General features: G+C 46.8%; 5 protein-coding genes across 5 annotated transcripts; 4 read left to right on the plus strand and 1 right to left on the minus strand.

Moving 5' to 3' along the window:
- The first annotated feature begins 1,165 nt into the window (after positions 1-1,165).
- Positions 1,166-3,229, plus strand: GGS25DRAFT_88466 (aspartyl/glutamyl-tRNA amidotransferase subunit B). The gene has a single exon (XM_049266102.1). The coding sequence runs from the start codon at positions 1,213-1,215 to the stop codon at positions 3,094-3,096; it is 1,884 nt and encodes a 627-aa protein (XP_049112383.1). The 5' UTR covers positions 1,166-1,212; the 3' UTR covers positions 3,097-3,229.
- GGS25DRAFT_88467 (glyoxalase-like domain-containing protein) lies at positions 3,230-4,472 on the plus strand. Its single transcript, XM_049266103.1, has 2 exons — positions 3,230-4,326; positions 4,429-4,472. Exon 1 carries the CDS (start codon positions 3,362-3,364, stop codon positions 4,244-4,246), a length of 885 nt encoding a protein of 294 aa, XP_049112384.1. The 5' UTR covers positions 3,230-3,361; the 3' UTR covers positions 4,247-4,326; positions 4,429-4,472.
- Positions 4,213-5,579, minus strand: GGS25DRAFT_88479 (uncharacterized protein). The gene has a single exon (XM_049266104.1). The coding sequence runs from the start codon at positions 5,485-5,487 to the stop codon at positions 4,597-4,599; it is 891 nt and encodes a 296-aa protein (XP_049112385.1). The 5' UTR covers positions 5,488-5,579; the 3' UTR covers positions 4,213-4,596.
- Positions 5,580-7,287: 1,708 nt separating this feature from the next.
- GGS25DRAFT_88500 (DEAD-domain-containing protein) lies at positions 7,288-9,313 on the plus strand. Its single transcript, XM_049266105.1, has 2 exons — positions 7,288-7,492; positions 7,569-9,313. The coding sequence occupies exons 1-2, from the start codon at positions 7,376-7,378 to the stop codon at positions 9,030-9,032; spliced, it is 1,581 nt and encodes a 526-aa protein (XP_049112386.1). The 5' UTR covers positions 7,288-7,375; the 3' UTR covers positions 9,033-9,313.
- Positions 9,314-10,976: 1,663 nt separating this feature from the next.
- Positions 10,977-12,677, plus strand: GGS25DRAFT_526359 (DEAD-domain-containing protein; the record flags this gene model as incomplete). Its single annotated transcript, XM_049264969.1, has 1 exon — positions 10,977-12,677. One exon carries the CDS (start codon positions 10,977-10,979, stop codon positions 12,675-12,677), a length of 1,701 nt encoding a protein of 566 aa, XP_049112387.1.
- Between the last annotated feature and the right edge of the window lie 1,812 nt (positions 12,678-14,489).

Genomic DNA, 14,489 nt, shown 5'->3' on the forward strand with positions numbered 1-14,489 from the left:
CAAATAGGCGAATGGTGGTAATCCAAGATGATGTGTACTAGGCGTTGACAAAATATCCAATTGGTAGGCAAGGCTACATGTATCACTGGCTATGGACCGTTACTTGATTGACATGTGGCTAAAACAGATAGAAGAAGATAGGCAAGGTGTATGTACAACGATGATGGATGAGCATAGTGGCTTTCTGCGACGATAGAAAGCAGACCACGAACTACGTGAGAGTTGTGTGGTCCTATGAGACGATGGAGTTGATATTAAGGAGAAATATTCAGGAAAACCTAAGAAAATATCAAGAGGAGATAAGTTCGAAAGAGAGACAGGGGATGCTAAAAAGGACATCACATCCTATGTAGATATGTACCTAACTACTACCAAGGTACTAACCTTACATATGTACTATGTAGGCAGATAGGTATCCTGCATACGTAAGGATTCACTACGGTCGTCATCGCCATCAAGTTGATCAGCCGAGGCGGTAATACATGTAGCCCCCCCTTTCAAAATGTTAGCGAGCAACATTGAAAATTTCCAACACCAGTGGGTAGTTGGCCGCATGGTGATGTCCAGATACCGGGCGGCAGATGATTGGTTGGTGGGATAAGCACATATGTCTCAGGTCTTAAGTGATGTGATGAATGTATAATGATCCAGGCCACATGTCGCTCGTGGGTATGGTGACGACCCCGAAACTTCCAAGGCTGGTATGTCTTCATCTCGTATATGGTTTGTGTTTGACATCGACATGTTTCAAGATGCTGTGATAGAAACATTAAACCTTTGTGGCAACCAATATTTGACTTTTTTTGTATATGAAGAAGCAAAACTTGTCACTTCCAGAAAGAATGAAGATTAACAGGTGATGATACATAGTGTTGAGGGGTCAGCGCTAGATTACTATCCATGTAACGTAGATAGTTCCGGCTTAACGGTTCTTCAGTGGAGCTACTCATCGCAGCTGCAGTATCAGATACCTATTTGATGCACTCTGACGCTTGGACCACTCAGCATCTCCCTGCAGTAAGGAAGCTCGGACCCTAAAGTACTGCGCTGGTTAGTCGCTAACTACCTACCTAACCAAGGCTAGTTAGTACATAATAAGTAAGTTAATTGATTCTGTAAAGAAAAGAAAAGACTGGACTGGACTGGAGCTTCAATAATTATTTCCACACTTTGAACATTCATCTTCATCGTTAGGCGTTCAAAAGGTTCAATATGCCCCGACTCAGAGTAGCAACTCTCAATAAATATCTACTCCATGGCCAATTCTCTACACGAGGTTGCCTAAGATCACAAGTCTCGCTTAGGTCTGCAATTACTCAAAATCCTCCTCCCCCAATAACTCATTGGGCTTTTCAATCTCGAACTTTACAGACTGAGTCGATTTCTGCTCAGACCAATGATGCCCCCTCTACACCTCATGTCCCACTAAGGAAGCAATTGAAAGAGGAGGCAAAAAAGCAAAAGTCCCTTAAGAAAAAGAAAAAGAAGAATGTCAATAACCAAGTGGTCGACGGTTGGGAGCTTACTGTAGGAATCGAGATTCATGCCCAACTAAACACCGCAAGGAAGCTCTTTTCACCTGCCGCTACCTCTTTTAACGATGACCCAAACTCCCACGTGGCTTATTTTGACTTGGCTACCCCTGGTAGTCAGCCTCTTTTTCAAAAAGAGACTCTTATCCCAGCTTTGAGGGCTGCTCTAGCTTTCAATTGTGACATACAAAATGTTAGCAGATTCGACAGGAAACACTATTTCCATTGGGATCAGCCGTCTGGATATCAGATTACTCAGTATTATGAACCGTTCGCGCGTGATGGAAGAATTGTGTTACAAGCTAGGGACGGAATTGCGGCGGAGGACGGCGATGGCGTGTCAATCGGGATCAAGCAAATCCAAATGGAGCAAGATACGGCCAAGACGCTTGCCCAACCCGGCGATGTGCACTGGGTTGACTTCAACCGTGTTGGAGTCCCTTTAATCGAGATCATAACTCTACCTGATATCCATCACCCAGCTACCGCTGCTGCTTTAGTTAGGAAAATCCAAATGCTCTTGAGCGCTACCGATGCGTGCGTCTCGGGTATGGAAGCTGGTGGTCTGCGCGCCGACGTCAACGTTTCCGTCCGAAGAACCGGGGATCCTTCTACGCCCCTAGGCCAACGAACTGAAATCAAGAATTTGAGCAGCTTTAAGGCTGTGGAAGATGCCATCATAGCTGAGCGGGATAGGCAGATTTCTGTTCTCGAGTCTGGTGGAAAGATAGAAAGTGAGACGCGAGGGTGGTCGATCGGGTCAACCGAGACACGCCGATTACGAGGCAAAGAAGGTGAGGTTGACTATAGATACATGCCAGACCCGGACCTTAGCCCGGTCATTATTGGTAACGACCTTATCAGTCATCTCCGCAACAGCATGGGCGAGCTTCCTGATACAGAGGTTGACGAGCTCATTGAACGTTTCAGACTTACCCCGAAAGATGCATTGTCTCTGGTAGCGCTCGATGGCGGTAAGCGTGTCGAGTACTTTTGGACGGTCTCTGACCTTCTCGCTCTACGATTTGGCTCAAACCCAAACTCGCCAGAACGCCTGCCAGTGTATCGACTTGCTGCAAATTGGATTTTACACGAGCTAGGTCGTCTGACATCAGAACGTAGCGAGGATGCCGCGCAAGACTTGGGCTTCACAGAGGACGGTCAGTCCCATCGTGTGCCTGCTCAACATATTGCCGACATTATATTCTTTCTCTCCCAACGCAGAATCACTGCAAAAATTGCCAAAGAATTATTATGGGCTGTCTTTCGCCAAAAGATACCAGATGAATATGCTACAATAGAGGCAGTGCTTGACGAAGAAAAGCTGTGGTTTAATGGGCTTACCGAGGAAGAATATGTCGAGCTCGCATGCTCCGCAGCAGAGGGGCAGGATGAGGTGTTGAAGCAATTCGTAGGGTACAAAAATTATCCTCAAGGGAAACTGATGTTCTTAGTCGGTCGAATGATCCGACTCGGAGCTGAGGAGAGGATTAATCCCAGAGAGGCTGAGAAGGTGATGAAGCGCGTACTGGAAGAAAAGCTGATTCCGGCTATCAGCAATTGAGCCTAGTCTCGAATGTTACTATTGGTCAATTAGTCTATATCCTACTATTTACCTACTTACTTAGTATCTACCATGTAATGAGATATCTATAAGAGTCAACGTCGCAATGAGTCACGCAATCCCAGCGGCCCGAGCACGACATAAAAAGTCTCTCTTCCCCAATCTTCCGAAAACATGAAATCTATAACGTTAGTCCCATTAAACCCCACAAACAAAATATCTACTTCGATATAGATATAGGCATTTGTGCTACACCACCTTCACCATGTCGTCCCAGACAACAACCCCACTTCCCCTCGTCGATCACATCGTGATCCTAATCCCACACTCCTACCTCTCCGCCCCGCCCCCCTGGTTCGCGGACCTCTTCACCTTCTACCCGGGCGGCCAGCACGCCGACGGGCTCACGGAAAACACCCTCGCGCTCCTCGCCGACGGCTCCTACATCGAGTTCATCGCCTTCGTGCCCGGCGCCGACCCCGCTCGGCGCGCCAGGCACCAGTGGGGCCGCAAGCACGAGGGCGAGGTCGTCGATTGGGCCGTCACCCTGCCACCAGGAGGCCTGGAGCAGAAGGAAAAGACGTTCCAAGCGATCCAGCAGAAGGTCCGCGACGCGGACACGGGCATCGTGTACGGCGACCTTGTGCGCGGCGGCAGGATCAGGCCCGACGGAGAGGTTCTGGAGTGGGGTGTTGCGTTCCCGAAGAAGGCAAGCGATGGCAGCCCCGTAGACCCCGGGACCGTGCCGTTCTGGTGTCTGGATGTTACGCCGAGACATCTACGGGTGCCGTATGACGGCCCGGATGATAGCGCATGGACAAAGCATCCGTCCGGCGCTGTCGGTGTCGCGGGGATCCATGTGACGCGGTCTGCAGAAACCGTGAAAAGCGCCGGTGGGGTGTACGATGTGCTACTCGGGAAGGCGAGTAGTGCAGAGGCGACAACAGGATGGAAGATAAGGACGCTGGATGGCGAGAAGGTGCACTCAGACGCTGAAGTACGTCTCGCTACGTCGAGGAAGGGCGAGGCGACGGTTAAGATCTCGTTTTTCACGGATGATATGAGCTTAGCTGGGAAGACGGTGGGCGGGAAGGTGAATGAGGAGCATGGCCTAGAGTTTTATTTGGCGCCTGCGTTTGGGAGTGAATAGATGCTCACAGGCAGACAATAGGATGACATGCCTAGGTAGATAGGTACGATATCGAATAACATAACGAAAAACGTTCCAACATTACTATTTTAGAATAAGGTTGATCGTGTGATGGTTAAAGGAGTTATGCGAAATATATACACATATAACGACAGCCAATATATACACAGATACATACCTACTAGTATACTGATTATAGATATACATGGTTAGGAACATATGTAAGTGGTGGAATTTGACCACGACAGAGCCCTCCAATGGTTATAGGTAGACGAATTCATGATAGCTTCCATCATGGATGCCTAGGCAATCATGCGGGTTGGTTAGATAATGTAGTCGACGGACCTTGGCTATTTGCCTTTACCATCTGTTGAACCATTGGGACTTGTTGATTCGGCCACGGCCCAGCCATTCCTTTGTCGCAAGAAGTTTTCGACCCTCTCATGTCTATTCAGGAAGGCTTGTTGATTCTGCCGCTTGTTCATCTCCTCGCTAATGGCTGCGTGGTGCTGATCTCTCATCTCTACAATATTCATCGAGTTTGTACTTGCTCGTCGTGCTTGCCCGAAGCTTCCAATGACTATGAAGATGCACAGCGCGCCGGCAAAAAGCTGGTTGGACATATACACCGGCTGCTGTTGCTCTTCCTTCTTTCCATCCCTTTTCTTGTACCATTCTTCCCAGTCTTCCCACGTGGCGTTCATACTGGGATTCCCAGGTTTCTCTCGCCAAGACCTGTCGGCGCTCCGGTAAAGGTTTTCCATACTCCTTATTCCAGCCCATCCTGCGCCGTATAGATCGTAAGCTCGCCGCTTTTGTGGGTCGCTTAGAATCTGATTTGCGGCAACGACCATGCGGTAGCGTTCAGTTCGGACAGCATGTGAAAGGGGGTTATTGACCGCATGGTGGTGTCGATCTGGGTGATAAATCTTAACTAGTTCATAATACTTAATTTTATTGTAAGGCGCAGTCTTGTGCTGATTGAATATCTCGTACGGCGTTGGGTGCTGCGACACAGGCCAGGAATGGTCATGAAAAGAGCTTTTCGGCTTGTTCGGCCCATCAGGCAATGTGGCATAGCATCGTTGGCGATAGAGCACAGAGCTATGCTCCTGAGTTTGAGGCCATCGTGTATTTGGATTATGGAATGACGTTAAGCCATAATAGGTATGTGGCGAAGAAAGGAAAGCGGGAAGACTGGAGCTGGAAGAAATGGCGAGGGTGGATTTCTTGAAATTCATAGTCTAGCTGAGAAGGACATTGTTCATGAAGACCTTCAATGAAGACTTCATGGCTGGGGAGTGTGAGGTATAGGATCCTTAATAAGTTGAATGGAACGGAATGGAGAATGAGGAATGAAGATATTAACTTTCAAAAGTGATGGTTCATATTGGCTCAAACTCGCTCAAAAGCCGACTTGACCGATGGTGGATGGTTCAATGTTCCTTGCAGTACGTCAATACTCTAACTATCACCGTTATCTGTTACCCGCTATCCGTTATAAGGTTAGCTTAGGTTTAAAGCACTACAAGGTTCAATCAATCGAGTCGGGATTGAGCGTTATCGCGCTACAACCCTGAGCGGTTCTCATTATCGTTCGTTCAGCCTCAACACTGCGGGGTATCTAGGTGGAGCCCTTTTGCATCCAACAAGGAAGCATTGCATCCGGTCAAAACCGGACCGGGATTATGTGGCTCGTGTAGTGGGGCCACCACTTCCCTACCTTGCCAGCCGGACCAGCTTGCCTGCTCACCTAGCTCGCTAGTGGCTCCGTGTGAACTGCCCAGTAGGGGGGGGAGTCAGGTATGACCTACCTGCACCCATTGAACCTGAGGAATCATACATTCCTATTGGACACGTTAGGAATTTGTGGAACCCTATTGGAAAACAATTTGTGGTGGGCACATCAGATCAGATTGATCAGATTAAAATCAACAACTTCTTTCCTTCCTCCCAAGGCAGACAAACTACTAAATCAATACTTACCTTTTTTTTTTTCCACGAGCCACTTCTTTACGATATCTGCCATAAAAACCAACCCATCACATCAATACTCAACTCCACACTCCTAACCTCTGCATACATTTATACATCAACACGCCTACGCGTAACCTTTACTACAAAAAAAAACCTTTGGTGGTTAGTGCATTCACCAACATTCACCAACCTTCATCCACACTCGACAATCTTTGAATGTCTATTCGAGTCCAAAGGGATTAGTGTCTTCATTATTCAAACACCTCCTCGCGAACAACTATTTGCGATAACCGTTTCCGCTTCTGAAGCAGACACCATTATTCTTGATTACCGACCCCCCCCCCTCCCTCCATCTTCCCCGTACTCTGGTAAACCCACTCATCGATTTGCTCTGCGGTGACGACTTCAGAGCCAGGGCACTTTCGACCCTCCTACTTCGTGTTATTGCCTTGCGCAATCTCATCTATATCTCGTTTTTCAAAGACGCAGATGATCCGTTGATTACAAGATTCCACAGTTAGTAACAACAAGTAAGTCTACCCATTACACAGCACAACAAGTACATGGCAAGCACAGCTCTTGCCGACTTTGCACTCGCTATTCCTTCCTCAAATGAAAACTCGGGGTTTTATATCAATGAGCTTAGTTGGTAGGAGGGCTCAGCCTTGCACAATTTGCGAAAGATATCAATACCCCCCTTCCGTTTACCTCTATTATATTCTTTTGTGTTTCGTGAGCTCATATAAGTTGCGTCTCTTAGCGTCGTTGAGGCGTTTGGGCATACCCACAGCTTCTCCGTCCTCAGAAACGACCAATCCACTTTCGAGAATTTCGAGATCCATTTCACGAACCACGACCAACCACATATTCACACAAAAACAATTATCCTACTCACGAGTTGACAAGCTGTTGTATCCGATTTCGTCCTCCTATACACCACGTCCAACAACACATGAAATAATTTGCTCTTCATAGGGCTTCACTACTTCATTCTATAATACCATCTTATACAAACGGACAGTTGTCCTGCGTATTAACTTTTATTGGTACCCTGTCTACGAAGCATTGACACGAGTCTCGGAATTTGTGAACACCGACTCGCTCTGTACCTAAAGCACTTTCGGCATTCGGAAGAATATCCTCACAGATACAATGACGGATACATTAACAGCAAAACTACTGGGAACGTCCCTCAACGATGGCCCTCAAAATGAGGATTGGAAAAAGGGTCTCAATATCCCAACACGCGATGGCAGACATCAAACAGAGGTATGTACTTAGCTTTCTTGCCCACAATCATGTTCAACACATTCACTGTACGAATTTGACCTAATTCATGTTCTAGGATGTTACAAATACGAAAGGCTTAGAATGGGAGGACTTTAACTTAAAGAGGGACCTATTGATGGGCATATTCGAAGCTGGCTTTGAGAAACCGTCTCCCATACAGGAGGAGTCGATTCCTGTAGCTCTAACAGGAAGAGACATTCTTGCCCGAGCGAAGAACGGAACGGGAAAAACAGCAGCATTTGTTGTGCCAACACTGGAGCGCATTAACCCCAAAGTCAACAAGATTCAGTGCTTGATCCTAGTGCCAACAAGAGAACTAGCCATGCAGACGTCCCAGGTCTGCAAAACTCTTGGCAAGCACCTTGGCGTTAACGTCATGGTAACTACTGGCGGCACCACCCTCCGTGATGATATTGTTCGCTTGCAGGACCCTGTCCACATAGTAGTGGGCACTCCGGGCCGTATCCTTGACCTGGCTGGTAAGAATGTTGCTGACCTCAGCGAATGCCCCATGTTTATCATGGATGAAGCCGACAAACTGTTGTCGATCGAGTTTACTCCAACCATTGAACAACTGCTCCAGTTCCACCCCAAGGATCGCCAGATCATGCTCTTTTCTGCGACTTTCCCCCTGTCTGTCAAGGACTTCTCCGACAAGAATATGAGCCGGCCTTATGAAATCAATCTAATGGACGAGCTTACTCTAAGAGGCATTACCCAGTACTATGCCTTTGTTGAAGAAAAGCAGAAAGTTCACTGCCTGAACACTCTCTTCTCTAAATTGCAGATAAACCAGTCAATCATTTTCTGCAACTCGACCAATCGAGTGGAGTTATTGGCTAAGAAGATAACAGAGCTTGGCTACTCCTGTTTCTACAGCCATGCTAAAATGGCCCAGCATGCGCGAAACCGCGTGTTCCATGACTTCCGCAACGGTGTTTGTCGTAACCTCGTATGCTCTGATCTCCTGACCCGTGGTATCGACATTCAGGCAGTCAATGTTGTAATCAACTTTGACTTCCCGAAAAACGCTGAGACCTACCTTCACCGCATTGGACGTTCGGGACGATATGGTCACCTTGGTTTGGCTATTAACCTAATCAATTGGGATGACAGATTTAACCTGTACAATATCGAGAAGGACCTTGGGACTGAGATCCAACCAATTCCAGCCACTATTGACAAGAGCCTATATGTTTACGACAATCCGGAAAGCATTCCTCGCCCGGTCAACACATATACGAAAACCATAACTTCTAACACCCAGGCCCAGTCCAATGAGGGTTCCTCTTATCAATCGGGCCACCCGTCGGCATCTCAGGGCCGAGGTCAGAATATTCTTGGTGGTCGTGGTGGCCACTTCAATGACTCTCAACCGCCCCAGTACCAGTCTAACCGTGGAATGGGTCGAGGTTCCCGTGGGGGTAATCGAGGCCGAGGAGGGGGTCGTGGTTATAACAATAACAACAACTACGGGGGACGTGGTAACGGCCGAGGACAGGGCCAACCCCCACAATAAGTCCGATCCTATTCGGACGTACATAGACTCCATAATGATACCTCGGTATCTACTGGAGTCCCGGCAGGTTTCATTCATTCCATTTGGACTGTACATATTTCTCCTGGATTCTTCTTGTTATTTGTAACATACCCATTACGACTTCTTTGCTGGTTCCTTGGTTTCTAGTCGTCTCTTGATCTCAAATGAAATTTGAGAATTCGACAGCATGAGGCCAAAGCTACTTCATGTTTCGACGAAATCAGGGACGGGAAAACACGGCGTTAGGCGTTTTTGCCAACTAGAGGAGGTGGTTGGCATCAGATCAATTTCTCGGCAGCATGGACGGCGTGCTCTAAATGACGAGAAATGACAGGTGGAGGGGATTGATACTCGTCGACATGGTGCTACACGCCTTTAACTTACACATACACTTTCGCCCGGCTTTACACTTATGTGTAAGTTTTCTCCCGTTGAAGATACAATGTCTGGAGCAGAGCAATGCTTTGACAACTATCTGAACCTAAGGAGAGATCTTAAGCACCACTAGCACCTCAACGACACAGCTGTTTGGTCGGGCTTTCTCATCTATTTCGTTATTGCACTGCATCGACTCGACTGCAGGAGCATTCATGTTTTCCATGGCGGTGGCGGTTTTGAACCCGACTGCAGGAAAATATTTCAATCTGGAGGAGGACTTGTCATCTAAGGATGTGCATTCTGATTCACCCAGTCACAATTGGCTCACATGTTTAGGAGGTGACAATGATTTCTTCATCGGCCATGCTTTTCCAGACAACATTGAAAGCCATAGATCTCCAATGGGCAGCTGACTAACTGTCACATGGTCAAGTTATTGGCAGAATCGCTACCATACCTTTGGGTTCCTTGGCATCTAGAAGGCATCTAGAAAGCATATTTGGGCCTACGAATAACCACAGGCAATTCCAAGTACTTGAGTACTGCCTTGTCTACACTTATCACACACATGGAAAGAGTTAGAGAAAAAAAGAAAAAGAAAAAAACTGGAAGGGCACGTTGGATAGACTAGATAGCTTTCATACTGGTTATATGTCCTAAGTATCTAGGCATATGGTACCAGTGAGTTACATAGTTTACTGAGCAAATTGTGGTGACTGTCAGTCACCATTTACCTTTCACTTAACTGCATTCCCATATAGGGTGACTACTTGGTACACACATGGTAGTTTTGACTATCATCATTATTACTAGGTACTATGTAGTATGTACATCTCTTATAAATAGTGGAACGTTTGTGAACATAATGGCATAGCTACTAGTGAAAAGATAGATAACATGCCTAGGTTAGATGATGGTAATTGATACCTACTCGCAATAATCATATTATATATCTACTATGTAGTATCCCATCACTGCAGGCATGTAACGCTTCAATGTTGATACCTATCATTTTAATGTCGTGTCTTTGACTGCCATGTGTATATAACTTGAATGAACATTTTGGGTACATATGCGATGTACCTGATGCTATTCGAACCATTCCCCACTAACTAAGCATAAACCAATAAAATCAATTTGGGCTTTCGGAAAAGGAGAAACTTATGTCATGAAAGACGCCAAGATCTAAAGATACATGGGTGCAGATTAGATACATCCCAGTGCGCTAGATACTAATGTAGTTAGGTTGATCAACCTTAAAATTCTCAAAGAAAAGAGCAGAGAAAAAAAAAAAAAAAAAAAAAAAAAAAGGGAATTCAACACTACATATACATACCTTCATACCTGCATAACATACATTCAAACTTATCACTTACCTACGCCTTTCACATTTTTACTTTCCACCTTTTTATAAACTTTCGGAAATATAATCCTTGGCAAGTAATCTTAATCGTTAGGATGCTTATGCGTCGACTCAGGCCCGTCTCTCATCTTCCTTCACCTTTCCAGCTTCTTTCAACTCCTAGTCTTGTCCGGTTCATCACCATGGAGAATTCTCAAACGACCCCTAGTAGGCCTCGTCGCTCGCGTGGAAGAGGCAACAAATATCAGAAATCAACCTTTCACAGTCATGGTCCTTCGCAAATGCAAACTTCTCTTGGAGGTCCTGCTCAGGCCAACGATATGGTCCCTTCAGCTTCTGTCATACCTAACAATCAGCCCAAGTTCAAAGATTTGGGGAATGAAAACCTCGTTCATCCATCATTACTCCTCACACTTGCCGAGGATCTGAAATACGAATACATGACGCCAGTTCAGGCTGCTACCATTTACCCCCTCTTAAAGGAGAACTGTGACATTCTAGCACAAGCCAAAACCGGCACGGGAAAGACAGTCGCCTTCTTGGTTCCGGCTATCCAAAGGATGCTCACCAAGAAGCTAATCCTAGGTCGGGAGGTATCTCTTTTGGTCATCTCACCAACAAGAGAGCTGGCAATGCAAATTGCCACAGAGGCACGCGCTCTCGTGCAGCGTTTCAAAGAATGCAAAGTATGCATCGCCATTGGCGGCACGAACAAGAGCACAGAAGAGAAACGCATTGCGCAAGGCTGTGATATATTGATCGCAACCCCCGGTCGATTGATAGATCACCTCGAGGGCGAAGACAGCGACGGTCGCGTAAAAGAGAAGCTACGGAAGCTTGACACGTTAGTTCTCGATGAAGCCGACAGACTTCTGGATATGGGATTTCTCTCCTCATTGAAGAGGATTATCCAGTGTTTGCCTGATAAGGCTAGTAGAGAGCGACAAAGCATGCTCTTCTCGGCCACTGTCCCCTCCCACGTTCAGAAAGTTTCCCAGTTAGTTCTAGCTCAGAATTACAAGTCCATATCTACTATACCAGTAGGCGAACCGGGTACGCATGAGCGTGTCGTTCAACACCTCGTCACAGTTCCGACTTTCTCCCAAGTGGCATCTGCATTGGTCGGTATAGTCCGCCAAGAAGGAGCACATGCGCCCCCTGGCACATTCAAAGCCATAATATTTGCACCAACAGCGCGCTTGGTGGATTTCTACCTACAAATCCTCAGCAAGACACCCGGTCTGCCGACAGTCATGGCCCTTCATTCTCGGATGTCGCAAAGTAAAAGGGGCTCAATCACGGAGCAGTTCCGAAAGTCTCAGAGCAGCATCCTCATCGCAACCGATGTCATCGCCCGAGGTATGGACTTCCCCTCCGTCACCAATGTTATCCAAGTAGGTATTCCCTCAGACAAAGAATCCTACATTCATCGACTTGGCCGAACTGCCCGTGCAGGCGCCGAGGGACGAGGTACTTTCCTCGTTACTCAACACGAGTCTTATTTCGCAACCCATACCCTGAAAGATGTCAAATTCGTGGAGACGCCCGCAGACTTGAGCGCCCACCAAGATGTCTTGCGGGCCGCCACAAATTTAGACCCCGCCATTCAAGCAAGCGCATATCAGGGCTGGCTGGGATATTACAAAAGCTACGTCAAGAACCTGCGCTGGGATAGCCAGAGACTTGTTAATGAAGCCAACGAGCTTGCGCTAAATGGCTTTGGCGCTGCTGAAGTTCCGGGCTTGCAGAAAAGCACAGTGTCCAAGATGGGGCTGAAAGGTGTTCAGGGGCTCAGAATTGTCAAGCCCCCACCACGAGACGAAGAAGGTGCCGGAAATATGAACCGGCAGAAGAGTAAGAGACCAATCAATTTGGTAGATTAATAAGCCTATATCTGTAAAGGTATTTGCCTCTATGATTAATGCGTCACATTGTATTCTCGGTTCTCGGGGTATTAGGTTCGGGTAAAAATAGAGTAGAATAGAGCATCACAACTGAATCACAGTCTTTTACTACCTTGTATCCCACCGATATAGATTTCGCCTGATGACATCCAAGTCAGAGAGGGTTTTGCTTCATGCGTCGGGACCTTTTTGGTAGGTAGGTCCTTACGCAAGATAGGCCTTGCCTCGGAAGGAAAATACTTCTTATCTTCCAGTCTTAATGACGGACCATGCCCAAGTATGGGATTATATTTCGAAGCTTGGAAAACCAAACACGACCGATGGTGCCCCCATGAAAGTTTGATGATGAAACCCATTATCACCATCGCCCGGTGTTTCGTAAATGTACGCATTGCATGTCTTAGACACATTTATTATTCACGCCACATATCTTCCTTGGTGTTTCTTCATGCTCTGACCGGTATAGGAAATCACATGCCGACTTCGTGAATAAGACAGGTACTACTACAGCGGACGATTCTCCAAACAAGGCTAGTGACGCAATTATCTTCCGTGAGATCGGGTAGTACAGGATGCTGAATGATCCAGATATCTAAGGTTCCTTCGAAGTCTTACTAGATATGGTACGAGGATAAGACAAGAGGGGGGATGTAGGTAGGTAAAAGGTATTCACCTATACCATTTTGTGAGATTGTTCCACAGTAACACAGCACAATGTGAAGAGTCGGAGAGGTGCTTCTTTTCAAGTCATCCGCCAGCTTTGTCGATGCTTGTGACACTTAACCTCACCCACTAAGGTAGTATCCACCTAAGGTGTGATTCGCATCAAGGAAAAGAAAAATTCACCGTTGTCAACGAAAACCCCCGAAGGATGGTTGGCTATTTGCTTTTTTATGAGAGGTTTGAATAAGATAGGTAAGGCGCTGTTGTTGGTAGGACAATGATGGTGTGGTGTAACTGATCCGGCTGGGTGGTTCTTGGGGACAGGGAGGTGAGGAAGTGGATTTGGCGGTGATCTATTTACCAACGCATTCATATAAAATATCCCACTTGTCGGTAACCAATGATGTGTAAGCCCAAGTTGCTTATATGAACAGTCAACATACCTAGTTTAGTCACATAGGTTTCCCAAGCCTGAGAATCTTATGAAAATGAATACAAGGGGCTATTTGCTTTCATCAAATGCTGGGACACAATACTAGGATGGCAAGAGATTAGCATGCTAATATGTAAATGGATAGCAGATCGGTATCATGTGAAGATGCTGGGTATCTAGGCCATCTAGGTTAGTGCTGTTGCTGACCATAACACCAATGCATGGCCCGTTTGCCCGGCCTCCTTCCCCCATAGTGATCCCCCGTTCTGGGATATGTGATGTTTGTTGATTTGGGCCCGCATAGAGGCGTCATTTGTGAATGGCCTTGCGGGCTTTGCTAAGTCCTGGAGAAGCATGTTGTAGCTACATGTATAGGATTCTGTCGGCGCTCCACTGATATAAGTGCTGAAGTTTCGGGTAGCCGGGGATCTTTTGATCTTGGCCTAGATTCAGTGCAGACCCGCCCTTTGGCTATCGAACCGCATGTTTCCCCAGACAGTAGTTAAGGGGGCAGTAGGCATCGTCTATGAGAATCGAACCATGCTATTCACCATGAAGGTGGTATGACCCGACGGTGAGGAGCGTCTCACTAGACTCAAAGCTGTTGACTCGGCGGGGCGAACACACTCCCTTGCTCGCTGAGTACACCCGAAATAGAACTGGTCTCCGAATCTGAATTCGACATTGTAGGGCCT

The sequence above is a fragment of the Hypoxylon fragiforme genome (genome assembly GCF_022984875.1).
Source record: "Hypoxylon fragiforme strain CBS 206.31 chromosome Unknown GGS25scaffold_10, whole genome shotgun sequence".
Classification (NCBI taxonomy): domain Eukaryota; kingdom Fungi; phylum Ascomycota; class Sordariomycetes; order Xylariales; family Hypoxylaceae; genus Hypoxylon; species Hypoxylon fragiforme.

Coding starts and splice junctions, on each gene's coding strand:
- GGS25DRAFT_88466 (XM_049266102.1), top strand. CDS start 1,213: ATGCCCCGACTCAGAGTAGCAACTCTCAATAAATATCTACTCCATGGC.
- GGS25DRAFT_88467 (XM_049266103.1), top strand. CDS start 3,362: ATGTCGTCCCAGACAACAACCCCACTTCCCCTCGTCGATCACATCGTG.
- GGS25DRAFT_88479 (XM_049266104.1), bottom strand. CDS start 5,487: ATGAATTTCAAGAAATCCACCCTCGCCATTTCTTCCAGCTCCAGTCTT.
- GGS25DRAFT_88500 (XM_049266105.1), top strand. CDS start 7,376: ATGACGGATACATTAACAGCAAAACTACTGGGAACGTCCCTCAACGAT. Junction 7,493..7,568: donor ATGGCAGACATCAAACAGAG/GTATGTACTTAG, acceptor TTCATGTTCTAG/GATGTTACAAATACGAAAGG.